Below are 21,097 nucleotides of genomic sequence, written 5' to 3'. Positions count from 1 at the left end.
GCTTGGAGTAGTATAGTCTCTGTACATGGGACATGACCTAACCACTAGGCCATCTGCACCCCGCACTTATAGCTTTCAGTGTTTTCATTCATCATGAACAGATCTGTTGAGTCTTTTTACATTAAAGTTACGGCGTGATGAAAGTGTTGAAATTATATAACAATGAGAATATTTAAAGAGGGATAATCAGTGATGGCGTTTATCTCACAGAACGAGATGCACGGATGCTATTTTACAAACATGTGAAATATTCCAGCCTTCGAGTGGGCATGTCAGGACAGGACGGACTGTCAGCAGATTCCTGATTCCCTCTGAAAACATGGCGATGGAGTCCTGATAAAGACTCGTGTTACAGATCTCTGAAAACGATGTTTCCTCTGAAAGTGGCGTCCGTACCCGACACTCACTCCACCGTCTCCTCACTCTGATGTGCACTTTGTGATGTTCATGATCTGAGGATGAAAACTCTTTTTCTCAATGTGAGTAACTCTGGATGAGAGCGTCAGCTAAACGGCTAACGTGCTAATGTAACTGCGAGCAGCAGGCTGACAGTGAGCTGCGTTGTGTGGTGTCGTACGCAGCAGACAGACGGACAGAGGTCGTATTGACGGCAGAAGAAGAGCCGATTGTATCGACTTTAATTCAGTTACTCTCCAGAGACTCTCGTAGTAAGAAGCCGTGTTTCAGAGTGTCAGCTAAAAACCTGAAGGTGGAGAGGGAGGGGAGTCAGGTATGATAGTAGAGGAAGAAGGTTCATATCGAGAATTTCAGAAAGATGTTTAAACTGTTTAAACCGGTCTGAATGCGAGTGAATGTGTATGAATGGATGAGTTAATACTGATGGACTCTTTACACAGCAGCCTCTACCATCAGCGTGTGAATGTGTATGAATGGATGAGTTAATACTGATGGACTCTTTACACAGCAGCCTCTACCATCAGCGTGTGAACGTGTGTGAATGGATGAGTTAATACTGATGGACTCTTTACACAGCAGCCTCTACCATCAGCGTGTGAACGTGTGTGAATGGACGAGTTAATACTGACAGACTTTTTACTCAGCAGCCTCTACCATCAGTTCTCTCCATCATTTAAAACTTCCAACACGAGAGGTTTCTGTGGCGCTGAAGATGCAACCGTCACGTTTCAGATCGACACATGTGGATTCATCTGCTGCTAAAATGAATCCAAAACAAACACACGACATCCTTCAGTGACCTGTGATTAGAAACACAGAGTGAGATTTAAATGAAATGACACTTCAGAAAACTTAAGTCTTCTGCAGGAACAAAACTGTTTGGGACTGAAGGCCACCCATACGTTAAGAAAACAAAGAGAGTGCAGAGACTTGGTTTGGTCTTTTTTAAATAAATGTGTCATGAAAACATGAAGAACACAAACCTCGTCATTGATTTTAAGGGAATCATTACAGTCCCGACTAATAGAGATGCTGTGTTCTGTAGATTGTAGATTTTGAGGGTGTGTCATGTTCAGGATGTTACACAACATCACACAGGCGGAGGTAGACTGAGAGAGCCTTGATTCACTGACCTTTACGTCCCCGTCTCTTTGATTTCCTTTCTGCGACCTGACAGCAGGATGCAGAACCAGGACGTGAACCAGGACATGAAGCAGGGACGTGTTGATCTATCCAGAGCACCTTTAGATCACGATGAGTTTACGAATTCAGTGGCAACTTCCTGAACACCCAACAATGATAAATTATTGTTTTTTTTTATGTTTCTTAACTTCTTATTTATGTTTTCAAATAGTGTCCAAGATTTTGCTCATTGTGTGTTTAAAATGATGGGACTCAGGAAGTACTGACAGCATGATGAGACCCACGGCAGGTTCAGGGATTCAAACCTTTAATTATATAGCACGTTTCTTTACAAGGTTACAAAGTGCTTCAGAGAAAATACAGAAAGATAAAAACACTGAATACACATCTATAAGACAGAAAAATAGAAATGAATTGACGTTTTAGAAGAGGATTTTAAAAAAGTTCTACATGCAGAGAAACATGCTCTCTTTAGATGTACAGCACCCTCTAGTGGCGGTACGTCGTGTTACACTCATAGATCTCTTATGTTTCATTTAACCTCAACTCTCAAACCTTTTAGGTTTAATAACTTCCATCAACGGAAACAAATAAACCAGGAAGGAAGAAAAGAGACGAGGAATTCAGAAAAACAGGCAAATTATTGATTCACAAATTAACTGAAAACAAACTTCAACTCAAAGAGAAGAGTGTGTGTGTGCGTGTGTGTGTGCGTGTGTGTGTGTGTGTGTGTGTGTGTGTGTGTGTGTGTGTGTCACATAAGTCAGGTATGATGAAACACTCAGTTTTGACGGTTCAGAAATGAGCGTATGTGTGTTTGTTTATGTGTTTTAAAATGGTTTTAAACCACAAACATTGTATATTCTCACGCTGTCCAAGTCAATCTGTAAAATGGGAATTCTTTGTCTCAGCACTCCAGCTGTCCGACTGTGTTTTATGTTTCTGGATAAATAGTTGTTTGTCTCATGTTAAACATATTTAACTTAATGTAAAGCTTATTAGATCTTATCGTATTCCAGTGTATCTCCCTGACTGAGTTCCTGGTTATCCTGAATGTTAAAAAGATGAACATTTACAAAGATGAAACTCGCTCACCGATTAGTTTTATCTGAAGATTCTGTATCTGAATGTGGAGTTGAGCAAGCTTCTCATTTAACATCTTCCTCTCGTTGATCAGGTCGATGTTAATAGCCTTTTTGTTGTTCTTCTCTTCAGCCAGTCGCTCGGTTTCCTGATGCAGTCGCTCTTTCTCCTTCAGAATTTGTTCTCTGTCTGAAAGAAGGTCTCTGATTTGCTCAGCAGACATCACAGTGGAGCTGTTGGTTGATGTGTTGTCGTGCTTGTTCAAATATCCAGCTGAAGGAAAGCAGAGAAGTAGTTTTAATGTTTCACAACTAAAGGATTGGGTTTTAGACACATTAACGGTTTAAATGATAGATACGTTTCTCTCGGCTGTTGAGAGCAGTGAAGGAGAGCCAAGAATGGAGGCAGACCAGTGGTAGTACTGCCGAGAGGGGGATTTATTATTATTATTATTCTTTTAAGATTTATTTTGGGGCTTTTTGTGCCTTTAATGGAGCGATAGGATAGTGGATAGAGTTGGAAATCAGGGAGAAAGAGTGGGGAATGACATGCAGGAAAGGAGGCCACAGGCCGGATCCGATCCTGGGCCGCCCGCCTGGAGGACTATAGCCTCCATACATGGGGCGCGTGCAATAACCACTGCGCCACCGCACGGAGCGGTGAGGTCCTCGCACGTGCCTGCACTCTCAAGGGCGAGAATTGACACCTCATTGACTTAATGAGAATTAAATAAAAATAGGTCAGGAATATACTTAGCCCAGATATCGTCTGTGTGTTGGAAACACTGCAGTGGAAAGTTAAGCTTGTGTCCCACATCCTGTTAGGATTAAAAAACTGACTATTTAGAGTTATTTTTTGCTTTTCAGATGAAGAAATCTCTTCCTCTAATCTTTCATCTCTGCCCGCTGTTTTCTTAAAGGTGTGATGTGGGAGGTGGGGGTGGGGGGGGGTTGACACTCACCAGAGTCTAGACGCAGGTAGACGTTAACAGTTGCCTGTACGATGCACAGCAGGCCAAAGCTGACACCAACCACCCAGAGGACACTTGACCCCCTACAGCTGTGAAAACACAAACACACACACATGATCGATCATCATGAAGCTACGTCGTCCTGTCAGTCTGAATCATCCAGTCCAGCTTTAAACTGCAGCGACCAATCTTTGTTTTCTACTTCACTAAGTCCAGTGCAGAGGCACTGCTATTGGGGGGCCCCGGGCCAGTGGAGGGCCCCTAGAGCTGACAAACTTTAAACCACAGCTCACAACATGCAAATGTTGCAATGACAGTGGGAAACCTCCCTGAGGGGTCCCCATCTGACAGCACTCCCTCTTCTCGCCCTGCTGTGTGGCATGCATTTTAACTTTCAAAAACCAAAGTTCATCGATGAGAGTGAAAAAAAAAAGAAGAGAGAGAACGAGGAAGATGAAGAAATGTCGGGAAACTGACAGACAGAATGGTGATGAACACTAGTTGGAGGGGCCCCCCTGTTTAATGTTTGCCTCGGGCCCCAACAGACTATATCTGCCACTGGTGGATTTATCTGTTTCCATGGTGATGTGGAGTTTTATGAAGAGGCCTGAAACTCAATTCTGAGGTGTTTTAACGAACTTGTGAGAGAGTGAATAAATCATAACTGACATGCATCACATAATTTATGAGACATGCATCCTCAGAAACTATAATGTGTGTAATAAAAGTAGTGAAGATAGAAGGAGAACTAAAGCATCTTATAGTGTTTGTTAAGAAATATGATGAGACAATAAAGAAAATGAAAATATTTAGATCATTTCAGGAGGACTGCGCCACAGAAAGATGAAATACGGTCATGACTCATTCCTTAAATAAAAACTGTGTCACACCTGTACGGAAGAGGATTAGGGCCCCTGGAACAAGATTTTTTGGTTCTGATTTTTTTTTTTTTTAATTCTGACTTTTTTTTTCGGAGCCAGAATTCTGAGTAAAAATCTGAATTCTGGCTCCAAAAAAAAAAAGTTGGAAACAGAGACATTCTGACCTGAACAGCAGTTTTCTTTTAGCTTCTTCACCTCCAGCTCCCTCTCCGCTGTCTGACTCTGAAGTCTTTTTCCCCTTTAACGCCATCAGATGATGATGATGCAATGCAGCTCCGTCACATGGTCACCGACCACTAAGAACGAGTTAGACTGACTGACAACACACACATGCTGGTATTTCAACTTAAACTAGTCAATAATTCACAGTTTTGAACAGTAAAGTGAGGCGCTACTTTTATTAACATTATAGATGTAATGACCCCACAATGATCAAAGTATGCAGGAGCGTCTCCATGAACAGGTCTCACATTAGGCCCCTCCTCCACAGCCTGAGATATGACTATAACCACACCTCCATGACACCAACGAGCTGTTAAAAGATTTACATTCAGGTCGACAACATCTGACTCCTTTAACACTTTTAGACAGCACACATATTAAAATGCTGCGACCTGTTTTTTTAATGATCCACTCAAAGTCCTGAAGCTTTAAAGAAACTACATTTATTTATCAGACAGGAAAGTAGGAGGGGAATTACTCCGCACAAAACATTGGCACCTCCCAACCGGCTAATCCAATTGAATCCCAACGCATTCATGAAGCTCATTTTAAAAAGTGTTACACAATCAAAAATAAAAACTCAATAAATCACAGACCATGAAAACAACAGGACATAAAAAAAGGACTATTGAGACAAATTGGGATTATAGGAATTAACACAAAACTCTCAGGCAGAGCCAAAAGCTATAAACGTGTTTTAAGGTTAGATTTAGAAAACAGGAAGTGTGGAGACAGACCAACATGTGGAGGTAAATCGCTCCAGAGATCTGGTGCTGCTGCAATGTTTGACAGAAATCCAAACTTGCCAATATCTAAAATGATTCCCAATGTTGCAAACACCCAACACATAAAAACCTGAAGTCGGAAATGTTTTTAAACTTTTAATAACAGTGTGAAGAAGTTTCCCTCCAACTTATTTTAATCTGAAGAGATCACCAAATGTTTTGGGGCCGTAGGATTTCTATTTTTATTTCTGTGGTATTGATATTGTTAGATTTGGGTTAGGGTTAGACTTTTACTAGAGTCATATCAAAGTTGAAATTCTGGTGCATTAGTACCCCCCCCCCCCCCCCACACACACACACACACACACACACACACACACACACACACACACACACACACACACACACTACTGCACCCATTGCAATGACTCACAGATGACAACATATTTGCCGACTCCCACAGCTTTAACAGAGAGCGAAAAACAAAACCCTGTTTCCAAAGAAAACAACTCTCACTTCCATAAAAAGTGAGAGTACTTGCATCAAGGGTCAAGGGGACAGTTCCCCGATGATAATCAGGAAGGTGAATGACCAACTGAGGGCATTTTGTCAGATATTTTACTAAATGTAATTCTAGTTTAAGTTTAATATCACTGAGGGGATATGAGCCCCTGGCCAAGGTGAAGAGAAAACACAATCTATGTGCAACTTACACCCAATAAAAACAAACACACACAACACAGTGACGCATTAAATACAGTGGAGGTCTCCATGCTGGAAATGCTGTCTCAGTCTAACTTTCAGTCAACCTAAGGACACTCGAGGATCTGCAGAATTTTGCACTTCAGCATCAGCTTCATTTTTCAACATCAGAGGTTGCTGCTTGCAAACCCCCTCCCCCACACACCTCCATTTCTACACCCATGTAATTTAAAGTCAAAGTGTCACAGATCAGAACAAAGTGTGAAGTGTTTGTTGGTCAGAGGAAATGGAAACAGAACTGTAAATACGTATCCTCCAACCACAGCACAGCCCACCACAGCAGACACACGAGCTCACCCTGCGTCTCAGCAGCTGTGGAGTCCGATCTGAGTGTCTTTACTCTCATTTAGGACTAAAGGAGCTGTCTCCTCATTCCTCCTCAGCGTTAACGTTTGTGTAAAGAATGACTTGGTTTGCTGGATCAGTGCTGCTGTTGGTCATTTTGTGCGTCTCAAATGCAGAGGACAAAGGTTAGTGAACACGTTAGATATCACAGATGGTAAAAAAGAAATCTGCAACAAATGTTCTCTGCAGAACTGTTTGAGTGTTTATCAGAGCACAGAGGGATGCTAACTCCTAATAAAGAGTAAAACTTGTGTATATAAGTTATTTAAATGTGAATAGTTGAAGTCTACATTCTGTCTGACTGAAGCGATACAAAGCTCATTATAGATCAATATTTAAATGTAGTGATCTTGTGGAATTCTATCGGCACAAATAATGTTGAAATAAATAAAAATCCTACTGCGTACGACCCTGAGCAGTTTTTGTATTTCCTGATGTTTGGTGCACACGAGGAGTCAGATTATAGAACAGCTTGAAGGAGGAGCTAAAGAAAAGTCTGAACATGAAGCCGTTAAAAAAAAAAAAAAATTCAAAAGCTGTTTGCAGAGTGAAGCCCGACATACACTGTGCTATGCCAGGCCCACTCTGACCCCATTTTAGAGACGCACCACAGATTTTGAAGTAGGGCTAATCTCAGCTATCATGTCCCGTTCAGTGGCTCCTGACCAGTTGATGAGTTTCTGGCATGTCTGAAGATTTGATCGTACGACTGCACACAGTGAGAGCCCCGAGCCGATTCCTCGACCTCAGGCCTTTTTCCTGATGGTGTCTGCTAGCTAGCTTGTTGTTATCTGTGATGCTGCTGAGAGACAACAGTCAACACACATATATATCTGATTCAACTTCAGCCTGTGGGAGCTTTCAAAGATAACTTCATGGACAGTTATGAACACAAACAGTGTGAGCACATACATCCTGAGCTTTGGGCGTATGTTTTTGTCGCACAGCGTGAGCTTACAATCCACCACGACTTTTATACAATTGTAGGATGTACAGCAGCCCTAAGACATTCCAGCATAGGTTTAATAGAGCTGTCATCTTTTCTTGTCAGGTAAATCAGAGAGTCATCTATAAAGATGGAGGGAGATGAGTCTGTGTCTGTCATGAGCAGCTGATGCAGGGATGGACTGTAGAAAGTTCTAACATCCTCCAACTGCAGCTTTCACCACTACTTTCTATTCATTATCACCAATGCAACAAAAACAACAAACACAACAACAACACAACAAACACAGCAACAACACAACATCAACAAAACAAACACAACAACAACACAACAACAACACAACAAACACAACAACAACACAACAAACACAGCAACAACACAACAACAACAACAAAACAAACACAACAACAACACAACAACAACACAACAAACACAACAACAACAACAACAACAACAACACAACAACAACAACACAACAACAAACACAAAAACAACACAACAACACAACATCACAGGTAAGTGGAGGTGACACTTCACTTTGCTCATTTATTGATTCATGTCGGTATTACAGCTCTATGAATACAGATCTATGAATGCAGCTCTATGAATACAGCTCTTTGAATACAGATCTATGAATACAGATCTGTGACCACATTTCCCTTTCAATCAAGAATCTCTCATCTATGATGTCAGAGTGTCGTGCTGTCATTTCACCTCTTTGCAGATTTCACTCTGTGGCCGAGGAGAATCCATTTCATTTTATTTAAAAAAGTATGGAAAAGTAAACTGTTAGCACTCACCACAGCGTTCATAGACGATGAGCCTTTAAATACATAAAACTCAACAACAGATGCACAGAGCCGAACCAAACAAGCACAACAAAGAACAGAATATAAACCATAATCTAGTAAGACAAAGAACACGGTCATACAAGAGTACAAGTCCTCTTTAAGAACGGTTTTAGAGTTTAAATGACCCCAGATGGGACACCACAACGGTGTTTGAGATGACTAAAAAAGGAAAGTTTTAAAAACTGCTTCGAGCATGCAAACTACAGAAAACACACAAGTTTCACAAGTCGTTAAGATTCTAGTCAGAGGAGGTGGATTACAACAACAATGGTGGACTCCCGAGTTCTGTTTGTTTAACCCTCTTGCATCACTATGGACATTTTTGTCCATTTGGTCAAATTTTAACTCCATCATTTGGCCATCATTTTGTCTGTAAGTGCATATGGCACCATTTTTTTGTAAAAAAGACTCTCTCTTGACAAATTTTGGAATGCACATGTAATCAGAATCATGTAATCAAACTGGCATTTAAAGGGTTAGATTCCTGATAATTATTCAATATTTGATAGTTTTGAGCAGGGCTGAAGTTGTTTAAGAGATTTATGCAAAAAAAGTAGAAAGAAATATCAATCTGTTCTATTTTTATAGCAGTTTTCGTAAATTGGACATTTTCGCTCTCCAATGTCCAAACAGGGAACTACATTTTAAATCTGATGCTACACAAAAACTAACAATGCATCAAAGTCAATATTTTGGATAATCTTTGACATATCCAAAACTGATTTGAAAAAAATCCCCCAGCCACCAAATATTTGTTATATGTAAAATAACTAATTTTAATAATAAACTAATTTTTGTGTTTTTTCTTAAATAACAACACTGACATCAAGTAATCAAACTGGCATTTAAAGGGTTAAATTCCTAAAAGTAGTAGTTTTGAGCAGGGCTGAAATTGTTTAAGAGATGTATGCAAAAAAAAGTAGAAAAAAATATTTTTGTCGTTAGTGACTTAAGAGGGTAGTAAATTAAACTGATGCCTGAGGGTTAAAATGTGGACTCTCAGGACTCCCAGCTGATAGTCCACAGTGAACGGAGGCGGTGCGATCTCTACTTCAGCTCACACAGCTCAGCAGTGTCTCCGACCCAGTAGACTGAAAGTCCAGCATGGAGTGGCTGAGTGAACGTGGTCTGGACTCTGTGAAGCAGGGTCATGGTGTCAGAGACGCTGTAAAAAGACAAGGTTCCTGCCGTGTGATCCAAGTACACCCCTATCCTGCAGGACGCCGGACCTGAGAGTAACGTTTTCACATTTTTATGTCTGAAATGAAAAGATAAGTCAAAGCATCCCAGAGACCAAGACCTGTCGTTGTTTCCAAACCCACTGTCCTGTCCTGATCTGCTGCTGTCCTTATATGCTACAGCCACCGACACTCCACTGCTCCTCTCCACCTCCCAGTAACAACGCCCAGTCAGACCCTCTCTGCTGAGGACCTGCAGCCAGTCTGTGAATCTCTCTGGGTGACTGGAATATGTCTGCTTTCCTTTCGTTACTGTTGCTCTTCGGTTCCCGTCAGATAACTGCAGCCATGTGTTGACTGTGTTTGGATCCAGAGTGATCTGACGGGAGTACTGGAAGAACCCCTCTCTGCTTCTGGGTTCTGGTCGCGGCAGTAAAACATCCACCTCAATCACTTTCCGTAAGACGGTCGGCCACTCCTCATGGAGAACGTTCTGTAGTTTATCCCGGGTGTTTGAAACAGCTGCTGTCAGATCTTCAAAGTGTCGTAGAGGTTTAACACACACGCTGAGCACCGATGTAGATTCAGTGACGAGCGACAGCGAAGAGGAATCAAGAAGAAGTTGGATGTGGTCATCAGAGTCTAAGAGCTGCTGGAGCTCAGCGTCCTTCAGCTTCAGTTCAGAGAGCTCTAACTGCAACTTCTCCTCCAGCTCTTTGACTCGACTGATTTCCTCTTCCTGCTGAGATCTGATTCGCTCTTTCACCTCAGATATTCTTCTCTCAATGAGACGGACAAACCCAGAGAAACTCTCCTCACTGTCCCTCACTGCTCGATCTGCAGAGTGACTGATGGCCTCTTCTTCCTGTTGGAGCAGCTTCACATCTTTCTCTCTGCCCTGGATTCTTTGTCGGATATTTTGAAGGTTCAGCTCGAGCTCCTTGGACTTGTCTTTCCGATGTGCTGCAGCTGAGACCGTGTTGTGGTCTTTGTGTTCGTCCAAAGAGCAGAAAAAACAAATCACCTGCTGATCGGTGCAGCAGAAGATCTTCATCACCTCATCATGACGAGAGCAGAACCTCTCCTGCAGGTTTCTGGAGGGTTCAACCAGTTTGTGTTTTTCAAAAGCAGGGGATTGAAAGTGAGGCTGGAGGTGGAGCTCACAGTAAGAAACTCGACACACCAGACATGACTTGAAGGCTTTCCTCGCCCTCGCCACGCAGACATCACAGACGACCTCTCCCGGTTTGACCGAGTCAGCTGGAGCTTCCTGAAGTTTCTTCTTCTTCTTCAGCTCTTCCACTAAATCAGCCAACATGACGTTTGTCACCACAGCAGGCCTTGGTGTGAACATCTGTTTGCACAGAGGGCAGCTGTACTTGTGGTGTGGGTCCTCCTTGTCCCAGCGGCGTCCCACACAGCTCATGCAGTAGGTGTGCCCACAGGGGAGAGTGACAGGATCCTTCAGCAGGTCCAGACACACCGAACAGCCCAGGCTCTCCGGGTCTAGCTGCAGTGCCATTTCGCTTCACAGTGAATGTAAAAGTAAAACATAATTTGAATATCAAATATAGTCTGAAGAGGGAGGAGGGTGTGGAGGACGGGTTTCACAACATTCCTGTCAGAGGCGAGGATTCACAACAAAACCCTGCTGCGTGTTTGAGTCTCTTTGGAGAGAAAGGGTTCTGCTTTCAGAAGGTGAGATGAGAAGAAGGGATACACCGAGTCCTCACTCACCAGATGGTCTCCATGGAGCTCTTTTCTTTTTCAGTTCTGATGTTCAAGAAGCTGCACACACACACACACAGACACAGACACACAGGTCACCAACCAGCTGGTGACCTGCTGGATCTATGTGCTTGTTAATTTAAATGCTGAAGGGAAACTAAAGAGTTCTTTCATCTCATCTGAGTTTTAGTGTAAACTGATGAATAACAGTTTATTTCCGTCTCGTTGTTTTGTGCTTTAGCCACCTTAGAGCTCCGTTACCAACGTGCCACGCTGACTCCTTCCAGAGGCTCGTCCGTCAAACTGTCCTGCAATGCCGTTTACAACTTCAAACTCTGCGGCTGGCTGCACGTTGTTTGGTGTTGGGAGGACGTCAAGATGACGGAGCCCAGAAAGTACTTCACCACGGTGAACGAGACGATCTCTGGCCGCAACATGAGGCTCAGGCAGGTGGTGACGGAGATCCTGGACCTGACATCAGAGGACGACGGGCGCTATTATTGCACTGCTGAATGTTTAAAGAGTCAAGACGGCGCAGTGGGACAGAGCATCACGATCGAGGTGAAAGGTACGGACGAGGAGGCGGAGTCATATCCTCTGTGTGTGTGTGTGTGTGTGTGTGTGTGTGTGTGTGTGTGTGTGTGTGTGTGTGTGTGACTGCGTGTGTGTGTCTGACTGTGTGTGTGTCTGACTGTGTGTGTGTGTGTGTCTGACTGTGTGTGTGTCTGACTGTGTGTGTGTGTGTCTGACTGTGCGTGTGTCTGACTGTGAGTGTGTGTGTCTGACTGTGTGTGTGTTTGACTGTGTGTGTGTGTGTCTGACTGACTGTGTGCGTGTGTCTGACTGTGTGTGTGTGTGTGTGTGTCTGACTGTGTGTGTGTGTGTCTGACTGTGTGTGTGTCTGACTGTGTGTGTGTGTGTGTCTGACTGTGTGTGTGTCTGACTGTGTGTGTGTGTGTGTCTGACTGTGTGTCTGACTGTGTGTGTGTGTGTGTCTGACTGTGTGTGTGTGTCTGACTGTGTGTGTGTGTGTGTGTGTCTGACTGTGTGTGTGTGTCTGACTGTGTGTGTGTGTGTGTGTGTCTGACTGTGAGTGTGTGTGTCTGACTGTGTGTGTGTCTGACTGTGTGCGTGTGTGTCTGACTGTGTGTGTGTGTGTGTCTGACTGTGTGTGTGTGTGTGTGTGTCTGACTGTGTGTGTGTGTGTCTGACTGTGTGTGTGTCTTACTGAGGGTTAAAATGTTCTCATTAGATATGTGAGGTGAGAAAAACAACATTTATACTTTGCAGATATCAGGATTTGAGACCTCTGCCTCAATGGTTTCTTCTGACTTCTGTGTTTTAAAGATGGGCTCCTGCTGCGGCGCCGCCTAGTGGTTAGTGCGCACGACCCACGTTCAGAGGCTGTAGTCCTCCAAGCGGGCAGCCTGGGTTCAAATCCGACCTGTGGCTTCTTTCCTGCATGTCGTTCCCCGCTCTATGTCTCCCTGATTTCTGAGTCTATCCACTGTCCTGTCTTTAAAATAAAGGTATAAAAGCCACCCCTCCCCCCGGGAAAAAAAAAAAAACGCTCCTGCTGCATCGCCAAGAGTCCCCGCGATCCAAATCCAGAGAAAGATTTAATCCAGAATCCACAAAGATTGATTCAGATCTGCCGCCACTATCCTGATAATTTACCGCCACCGACATAAACGAGGCCAATTGCTTCTATTCACTGCTCCCAGCCGCAGTAGCCAATGAGAGCCTGAGAGCCTGAGTTTAAAGGAGGTGTGGACCCCTATTCTGACTTCTACACCTACCCCGCCCCCCGCGACTCTGTCCTCTCTTGCAGCCGATGAGATTGTGGACACATGAACCTTCTGCTGCCATCAACACCTCGCTACCACCCATCACACCCCCGCCATGACCCCGACTGTTTAACCTATTATTTCAATCTGTGTTTCATCAGCTGAATGCAAAAGCTGGGTTATGTGTGAGGAGTTTATCTCTGATTCAAAGGAGAGAGGACATTTCAAACTGAACACTAACTCCTTTTCTTTTTCTCTCTCAAGAGTGATCGTCTGACTGTGAGGTGTTCAGCGCGCCGGGCTCTACTTCCTGAAGTCTCCGGTTTGTTTTATAAGAACAAAATAAAAGATTTCATAAAGGTTTGTTTGACTGTCATCTTGTTCATTACTCACAGAGGAGGTGACCTTTGACCTCTGCAGATTAAGAAGACGCACGCATACACACACACACACACACGTCCATGCTGCCTGATGAACTCAGAGACGAGGAGGTGTTCAAAATGTTTTATTGTGAGGCCCCTGAATAGATATGAAAGCTGCGCACCTCACAGCTTCTTGTCTGTGTGGTTTCTCGTTGTTTAGACTCAAGTCGGCATCCAGTCTGTCAGGTGAGGCGCTCGTGTCAGTCATGTTACATAGAGCGATCCTTCTGATCCCTTCATTCAGGTTCTGACTGCAAAGAGTTTGAAAAACAAACTCTGTAGATGAAGTTCTGTCTACATATCGCTCATCTAGAGTAACCCTGCAGGTGTTAACATAACATCCTTTTAAACGGGGGCTGGGGGGGCTTAACCACAGAACATGAAACAGGAAGCTGCTGCAGCTCGAAGAGAATCATCGTGTGTGTGTGTGTGTGTGTGTGTGTGTGTGTGTGTGTGTGTGTGTGTGTGTGTGTGTGTGTGTGTGTGTGTGTGTGTGTGGAGCTCCAGACCGATCAGGACAGCGTCACAACATCAATATAAATAAACAGACGTGAAGACGGCTGAGCTTGTTTAAAAAAGAGGCACTGACAGGTTAACTCTTCATTCACCTTATTCATGACACACCTGTGAAGCGTCGCGCTCCTAAACTTAAAGTTCAAACTTTTCAAATTTAAAAAGTCGTCTGACAGATTTTCTGGAGCGTTAAATATTCATCCAGCTGCTTCTCCTCGTGACGGATTCAAACGCTGCAGTGCGTTGAGCCTCCTCCACTGAGGTTTCAGCGTTTTGTGTCAATCAGACGTTTCAGTTTTAATGTCTGGAGGTGGATATGGTAAGGAGACATCAGCCGCTCTGTGATTGGCTGGCTTTGGTGAACTTGCTCTGCAGGAAGACTCGGGGGACGCACAGCCCCTCCTTCTTGTTGACCGTCTCTCTCAGGACGTAGTCATTAGTGACACACCTGAAGCCCGTCTCCTCGAAGAGCGCCGCCAGAAACTCTGAAAAGAAGAGCGAGCAGACGATTTAGAACTCGTCCAGGAGGTCGACGTGTCTGTGACATCAGGAATATTTGTGATGTCAGCAGCCGATCAGCTGTTCACGCTTCATAACGCTGCTGCATGAATAATCAGAACAGCTGACTCATCGCTCCTGCACATCGTCTCCCGTCCAAACGTCACTGACCTTTAGAGAAGAAGAAGGACCGGGTGCCATCCTGGCGGACGTAGAAGTTCTCCCCCAGCTTGCTGCCGGCTTTAAACCGGAGCATGGCGTGGTCGTTCAGGCCGTAGTCCCTGAACAGGACGACGCCTCCGGGCTTCAGCACCTTCAAGTACATCATGAAAGTTTAGAGCGTGCTGAGAGAGAGACACACACACACACACACACACACACACACACACACACACACACGTTTACTGATCCTTTAGCAGGAAGAACCAGCTGTGTTTATTCTTACAAACAGCAGATGAGATGTTTATCTTTTAAACTTCATTCCAATCACTGAAGGACCTCCACGCTGAGTTTACACAGGATCAGAATCAGAATCAGAATCAGGGTTTATTGCCAAGTTCATTTACACATACAAGGAATTTGACTTGGTGTATTGGTGCTAAACAATTAACAAGGAAATAAAGCAGAACTAGCAACAACTTAAATAATACAGTATAAGAAGCTATTACAATATATAAAATAGAATAAAAAAATGTAAAATATAAAATAAAAAACACAAAAAGTGCAAAAGGTGCAATGTAGGAGCTGTGCAGTGGACTATGAGAAAGAAATCTTAGTGTGTGTAACTACTCACAGAGTGCATGTTAGGAAGATACATTTTTAAAGTCCAGTGGGCGTTAATGTAACGCATAAAGAACAGTTCAGCATTGTCTGCTCTCACCCTGCTGATGTTCTGCAGAGCCAGCTTCATCTTGTCAGGATGGACGGCCGACAGCACAAAGAGGAGAGTGACCACATCCACGGCGCCCTCCGGCACGTTCTCCGTCAGATCATCTTTGGTCAGATCGCACTGGAAGGCACTGCAGCGCTCGGGGCGGTACACCGGGTTTTTCTGTTAACACAAAGAAGCATTTAAACTTCTTCTTATTGGATCATTATTAAAAAAGAGATGCTCTGACTTCTCCTCTAAAATCTCAGAATGTTTTCAATCAGTGGCCAGTGACTGAAAGTCTTCTTATTAACTCTCCTCTGTGATGGAAGACGTCTTACTTTGACAAATTCGACGGCTCGTGGTGAGAAGTCACAGGCATAAACAAAGATGTTGAGGTCGTCCTCCAGCAGAGGGAAGAGGCAGTTTCCGACTCCACATCCAGCTTCCAGCAGCACGAGCTTCTGCGACTCAAACTGCAAACCAGAGACACACAAAGAGAGAGACACACAAAGAGAGAGACACACAAAGAGAGAGATGCTTCATTAAGCCTCCACCAAAGAGTGGATTTATATTAAGAAACTTCACAGACATGAACTCTGAGACTCTCCCCCTCACCTCTCTGCAGGCCCTGAGCTCTTCAAACTCCCTGGTGGTCCAGTGTCGGTCCTTGAAGAAGTTTGTGGTGTTTCTTTTATAAAACAAGTCCCAGTTTTTCTGAGCGTCTTTCTCCAGCTTCAGCTGTTTGAAGCCGGACACCAGAGCCCGCTCCCCGGCCGGCCTGTCCGGACCCTCCGGGGTCAGACCTCCGGCTGTGGAGGTGTTGGTCTCACCGTGGACACACAGAGGAGACGGTCCGCCTGGTGGTCCCACTTCTTCTTCTTCTTCGTGAGATGATAAATTAGCACCAGCAGGGATGCTGAAGTTTCCTGGCTGCGCCATGAGGCTTTAAAGCAGCCGTCAGTCACTCGGGTCACTAAAGGAGAATTTACAGAAACACATCAGCGACTTTTCATTCAAATTAACTAACTCATGTTTTAAAACAAGCAACCATCAAGTCGCAGCAGGTAAGGGGTTCGTTCTCCCCACATTTACGACGATCGTGTCCGTCGCTCAAATCCCTCCGTGTAACACTTTGGCATCGCGTTCAGGGGGCTTCAAGATAATCGGAAAAATAAGTCTCTTCTTTATTCAATTTCATTTCAACGCTAAAATGAAAAATAAAAACACAAAATTAATTAACGGAGCTGTGCAGGTTTAGTGTATACACGTATAAACAGTTTGTGTTTAACTTAAGAACACATTTTCAAAATGTAACAATGATCTTATATAGACTAATATACACATATACTGTAAATATTAAGATTACGAGTGAAAACTTCTGAAGTATGGAGAAAAACGTCCGAATATGAATAATCCGAGCATCAGCGGATCACATGAACGCATCGTTATAATTTCATTAATATTATATAAGCAACCGAAATACATTATTAAAAAAACAGCAGCAGCGCTTCGTGTTGTCGGTGGTACTTTGACTGTCAGGCCCGAACCGGAAGAGGCGGGGCGTAGTGACGTCAGGGATGTTTTGCTAACGATTAGCTTCGGCAGGCTAACTTTGTTTAGTAGTTGACGTCTCTTCTTCAGCTCTCCCTGAAGTGAGCAGACTTTTAGATCACACCTTTAACGGAACATTGGACATAAATGTGATTTATTATTTGATTTAGAACCAACAGACGGACAGGAGGAGCCATGAACGGGAGCAGCAACCCGCTGCTGGACAAAGAGGAGCACGTTTTAAAGCTCGGAGAAAGCTTCGAGAAGAGGCCCAAATCTTCTTTTCACACCATCAGATGTGAGTGTTCACTGAAATGTCCCCCACCCCCCCCCCTTCAGGTGTCAGAGGGTTACAGTGATGAAGAGGAGGAGGAGGATGTTCATTACACAACAACCTGAGGATGACGTGACGTCACCTGTAAACACAGAGCTGCCTGTTTGTCTCTAACTTAATGCTGCAGCTTAGAGAGCACACACACATGCACACAACCTGCATTCAAGAAAGAGAAGAAGAATATTTACTCCAACTTTATTTATGAAAAATGACTTTAAAGTTTTTAAAATGAGCTGCAGGCAGAATATTGGAAATGTGGCAATTCTTTGTCTTTTTAATGAGGTTATTAATGTTCATAAAAATCTGTAGCTCAAACATGACCTTTGACCCTTATTTGGAAGTTAAGGTACTCTGCCTTTGCATTGCCTGTACAATAATAACGGGGTCATGCCAAGGCACAAGGCATTAACTTCCATTTGATGCTGTATTTCACTTGGTTGCATTGTTAAAATAACTCAACCAAACACTATTTCTTTGCTACACTTTAGTCAAGCTGCTGTGTGTGTCAGAAGATATTAAAACAAAGGCATTAAAACACCTTAACTGCACTGCAGTGAAACAGTGACTTCACTTTGATCTGCAGTAAAACAAAGGCAGAAGACCTTCAGTTTGAGCATTCCTGAATGCTGCAGTACAAAAACCCTGATGAGTGAAGTTACTGGACTCTGTCTTGGTTTCTCGAGGGCTTTTGGAAGTTAAGGCAAATACAAACTACTATTTTCTCAAAAAAAAACAACACAATTGACTCAAAATATTTGTCCACATAATACAGCACATCTGTAATGTTCCAAAAATGACAAAAACTCTTTTGAAAAAAATTGAAGTTACTGCCTTTTGCCTTTGTAGGGCAGAATAGATACAAACAGGAAAGAGTAAAGTATGTTTGTCGTTGAATGAGCGGTTGTGATTGGTGGACGGCAGTAGCTCAGTCTGTAGGGACTTGGGTTGTGAATCGGAGGGTCGCTGGTTCAAGTCCAGACACGGACCGTCTGGTAGCTGGAGAGGTGCCAGTCCACTTCCTGAGCACTGCCGAGGTGCGCTTGAGCAAGGCACCTAACCCCACAACTGCTCTGGAGCTCTCTATATTATAATGATGATTAATGATATTATATCGTCCTCTCTGCTCAGATGACTTCAAACCAGCGTCCATCGACACGAGCTGTGAGGGAGAGCTGCAGGTCGGGAAAGGAGATGAAGTCACCATAACATTACCTCATATTCCAGTAAGGCTGCCTCTGTGAAGTTCCTGTAAGATTTTCTGAGGTTTTACAACAAAAAGATCAAATTTGTTGAAGCCTTTTCAAACCTGGAGCGTCGCTGAAATCACTCAGACGTTGATTCTGAGTTCATAACGGTTCATAATCAGATGATTGTCGTCGTCCCTGCAGGGCTCCACGCCTCCCATGACGGTGTTCAAAGGGAACAAGCGTCCGTACCAGAAGGACTGCGTGCTCATCATTAACCACGACACGGGCGAGTTCGTCCTGGAGAAGCTGAGCAGCAGCATCCAGGTCAAGAAGACGAGGTGAGAGACCGCCGCTCTGAGAAGAGAAACTCTGAATCAAAGGTGTAAAATAAATCAATCTCTGGCTCCCTCTGTTGGACACAGAGTATTACTACACCACACACAGGTATTTCATTCATTACTGTGGACTCTTATAGTCGTTACGTCTTCGTTTCTGGGTGTGTGTTTCAGGGCGGAGGGCAGCAGTAAAATCCAGGCTCGCATCGAGCAGCAGTCGGTTCGCTCCAGCCAGCCCAGCTCTCAATTCAGGGCCCCCACCAAGCCCGGGGCCGGGGTCAAGACCTCCCCGTCCCCCTCCAAAGATAATCCCTCCCCCGAGCCTCAGCTGGATGACATCAAGAGAGGTGAGGGGGTCCAGACATGACCTTATCCTAAAACCGTGTTATGATACGTTTATAAACATGTTAACTCTTTCTTCCTTTGTTGGATTATGGAGATGTACTGTACATGGGGTTACATTGGACACCGTGTATCACTGTGCGTTGAGGTTTTTGACTGGTTGTAGACGCTTCACTCATCACTGTGACCTGTACACTAACTCAGATTGACCATCTTTGAAGGTGCGCAGGTATATCCACTGGCTGAAGCTTATTTATAAAGCTCTTCTTGGTTTGGTGCCTTCTTATTTATGTTCATACCTTCAAAGAACCAGAAGCCACTATGCCTTGCGTTCCTGCGATGTCTTTAAACTTTCTGTGCCTCGTGTCCGTTAAATAAAGGTTAAATAAAATAAAAAAGGTTAGGAACGTCTTTATGTCCACCGCTCTGACTCTGTGCTGCCCCCTGCTGTCCGCAGAGCTGCGAGCGGAGGTGGAGGTGATCGAGCAGATGAGCAGCAGCGGCAGCAGCAGCTCCTCTGACTCAGCCAGCGCCTCGGGGAGCGGCGACGACAGCAGCAGCGACGGCGAGCACGACGCCCCCCGACCCCTCAGCCAGACCTCCCCAAACCGCCACCCCGTGGTCAACGGAGGAGCCGACCGGCAACAAGGAAACAACCAGCTCATGAACACACTCCGTGAGCGAAGCCCTGTCTTGATTTCAACTGCGTTTTGCAGAGCATGATGGGAAATAATCTCAAAGTGGAATCTAGTGGCTGTCTTATAAATCTTTGAGTGTGTGAGTAAATCTCTTCTGGTGTTCACAGGAAACGACCTCCAGCTCAGCGAGTCGGGCAGCGACAGCGACGACGACTGAGCGCCGCTGGTCAGTCTCTCTCCCTCTCTCTCTCCTCTCTCTCTCTCTCCCTCTTTCTCTCTCTCTCATCTCTCTCCCCTCCCTCTCTCTCTCTCTCTCCCTCTTTCTCTCTCTCTCTCCTCTCTCTCTCTCTCCCCCTCCCTCTCTCTCTCTCTCATTCCCCCCTCCCCCCCCTTTCTCTCTCATTCCCCCCTCCCTCTCCCTCTCTCTCTCTGATTGTATTTTTTTATTTTATTTGGAGTCTCTCCTTTAAGCTAGCCAGCCTGTAACTTTAAGAGTGTATTTTTGATTAGATGTGTATATTTTGTTTTGTAAAGAAGAAACCCTGAGTGGTTTGTACGATGATCAGATGATATATTCGAGTGCACAGGAATATTTTCTGTAACTTAGAGCAGCTAGTTGAACCTTCTTGTGTCACCTGTTTGTTTTTATGGAGAGATGAGGAATCCTCGTCCTCTCACTCCAGCCCGGTGAGAAGCTTCTAGACGATGTTGTTGTTGTTGTTTTTGTTGTGTTTTTATCGGTTCTTTTAAATACGACAAAGCTCGAGCTGCACGGGTCCACGGGGGAGGCTGCTCAGGGTGCCACAAAGGAAAGAGTGGAGCATGAAAACCAGCAGCTGTGCTCCCTGATCCTGACTGAAGTTTTCAAACCTTTCATTATTTTAGACTGTTACCTCGACATTCTCCGCAGAAAAGGTTTGAACTCAAGTCACTGATCATGAAACATGAACACTATTATCTGTCAGTATGTTTCAAACTGGTTTGAACCAGTCAAGCTCTTCAGGATCTATTCAGTGTTTTATGTCTGTAATGAAGTTTGTTGATAAAAAGTTGAATTCTGTTCCTCTCGTCTTCTTCTTTAAAGGTTCAATCAGTGAGATGTGTAGTGAGTGAGATGATAAAGTGACCTTACTATCTGATCAGACATTAAGGAAACATGCTCTGTTGAAGTGCTGGCTTCTCTGACAACAATGCAGCAGCCAGTATGTCCTCCTTCTAACTTTAGATTCTGGTCCTGAATGCTCTGGATTTGTTTGGACCAGAGAAGGTAGGCGGTTTTAAGGCCCCCCCACATGGCCTGTTTTGGACGCCCCTCGGTTTGTCAGATATGAGAGCAGTTATCAGGTCAAACCAACAGGTGTTGCAGCG

General features: G+C 44.2%; 3 protein-coding genes across 5 annotated transcripts; 1 reads left to right on the top strand and 2 right to left on the bottom strand.

Moving 5' to 3' along the window:
- Positions 1–9,392: 9,392 nt before the first annotated feature.
- LOC110001192 (E3 ubiquitin/ISG15 ligase TRIM25-like) lies at positions 9,393–11,045 on the bottom strand. The gene has a single exon (XM_020656632.3). The coding sequence runs from the start codon at positions 11,043–11,045 to the stop codon at positions 9,393–9,395; it is 1,653 nt and encodes a 550-aa protein (XP_020512288.1).
- A 2,483-nt stretch (positions 11,046–13,528) lies between these two features.
- On the bottom strand, positions 13,529–16,735 carry mettl6 (methyltransferase 6, methylcytidine). Its single transcript, XM_020656631.3, has 5 exons — positions 15,958–16,735; positions 15,681–15,815; positions 15,352–15,522; positions 14,643–14,784; positions 13,529–14,458 (listed from the first exon to the last, which is right to left on the bottom strand). Exons 1-5 carry the CDS (start codon positions 16,279–16,281, stop codon positions 14,304–14,306), a joined length of 927 nt encoding a protein of 308 aa, XP_020512287.1. The 5' UTR covers positions 16,282–16,735; the 3' UTR covers positions 13,529–14,303.
- Positions 16,736–16,885: 150 nt separating this feature from the next.
- On the top strand, positions 16,886–20,789 carry eaf1 (ELL associated factor 1). 3 transcript variants are annotated; one of them, XM_020656634.3, is made up of 7 exons: positions 16,886–16,994; positions 17,073–17,191; positions 18,356–18,450; positions 18,616–18,752; positions 18,924–19,096; positions 19,549–19,767; positions 19,897–20,789. In XM_020656634.3, exons 2-7 carry the CDS (start codon positions 17,089–17,091, stop codon positions 19,944–19,946), a joined length of 777 nt encoding a protein of 258 aa, XP_020512290.2. In that variant the 5' UTR covers positions 16,886–16,994; positions 17,073–17,088; the 3' UTR covers positions 19,947–20,789. The 3 variants fall into 3 exon arrangements, 2 of the variants coding, with proteins under 2 accessions (XP_020512290.2, XP_020512289.2); XR_010666778.1 differs by having other exon boundaries at positions 16,894–17,191; positions 19,897–20,000; positions 20,035–20,789; XM_020656633.3 differs by having other exon boundaries at positions 16,894–17,191.
- The last annotated feature ends 308 nt before the right edge of the window (positions 20,790–21,097 follow it).

This window comes from Labrus bergylta, chromosome 8 (assembly GCF_963930695.1).
Source record: "Labrus bergylta chromosome 8, fLabBer1.1, whole genome shotgun sequence".
Classification (NCBI taxonomy): Eukaryota; Metazoa; Chordata; class Actinopteri; order Labriformes; family Labridae; genus Labrus; species Labrus bergylta.
The sequence above is the reverse complement of the archived record's forward strand: the minus strand, read 5'-3'. Positions and strand labels throughout refer to the sequence as shown.

Coding starts and splice junctions, on each gene's coding strand:
- LOC110001192 (XM_020656632.3), bottom strand. CDS start 11,045: ATGGCACTGCAGCTAGACCCGGAGAGCCTGGGCTGTTCGGTGTGTCTG.
- mettl6 (XM_020656631.3), bottom strand. CDS start 16,281: ATGGCGCAGCCAGGAAACTTCAGCATCCCTGCTGGTGCTAATTTATCA. Junction 15,523..15,680: donor GAGCCGTCGAATTTGTCAAA/GTAAGACGTCTT, acceptor TTGTGTTAACAG/AAAAACCCGGTGTACCGCCC. Junction 14,785..15,351: donor CTCTGCAGAACATCAGCAGG/GTGAGAGCAGAC, acceptor ATGTACTTGAAG/GTGCTGAAGCCCGGAGGCGT.
- eaf1 (XM_020656634.3), top strand. CDS start 17,089: ATGAACGGGAGCAGCAACCCGCTGCTGGACAAAGAGGAGCACGTTTTA. Junction 18,451..18,615: donor TAACATTACCTCATATTCCA/GTAAGGCTGCCT, acceptor TCGTCCCTGCAG/GGCTCCACGCCTCCCATGAC. Junction 19,097..19,548: donor GCTGGATGACATCAAGAGAG/GTGAGGGGGTCC, acceptor TGCTGTCCGCAG/AGCTGCGAGCGGAGGTGGAG.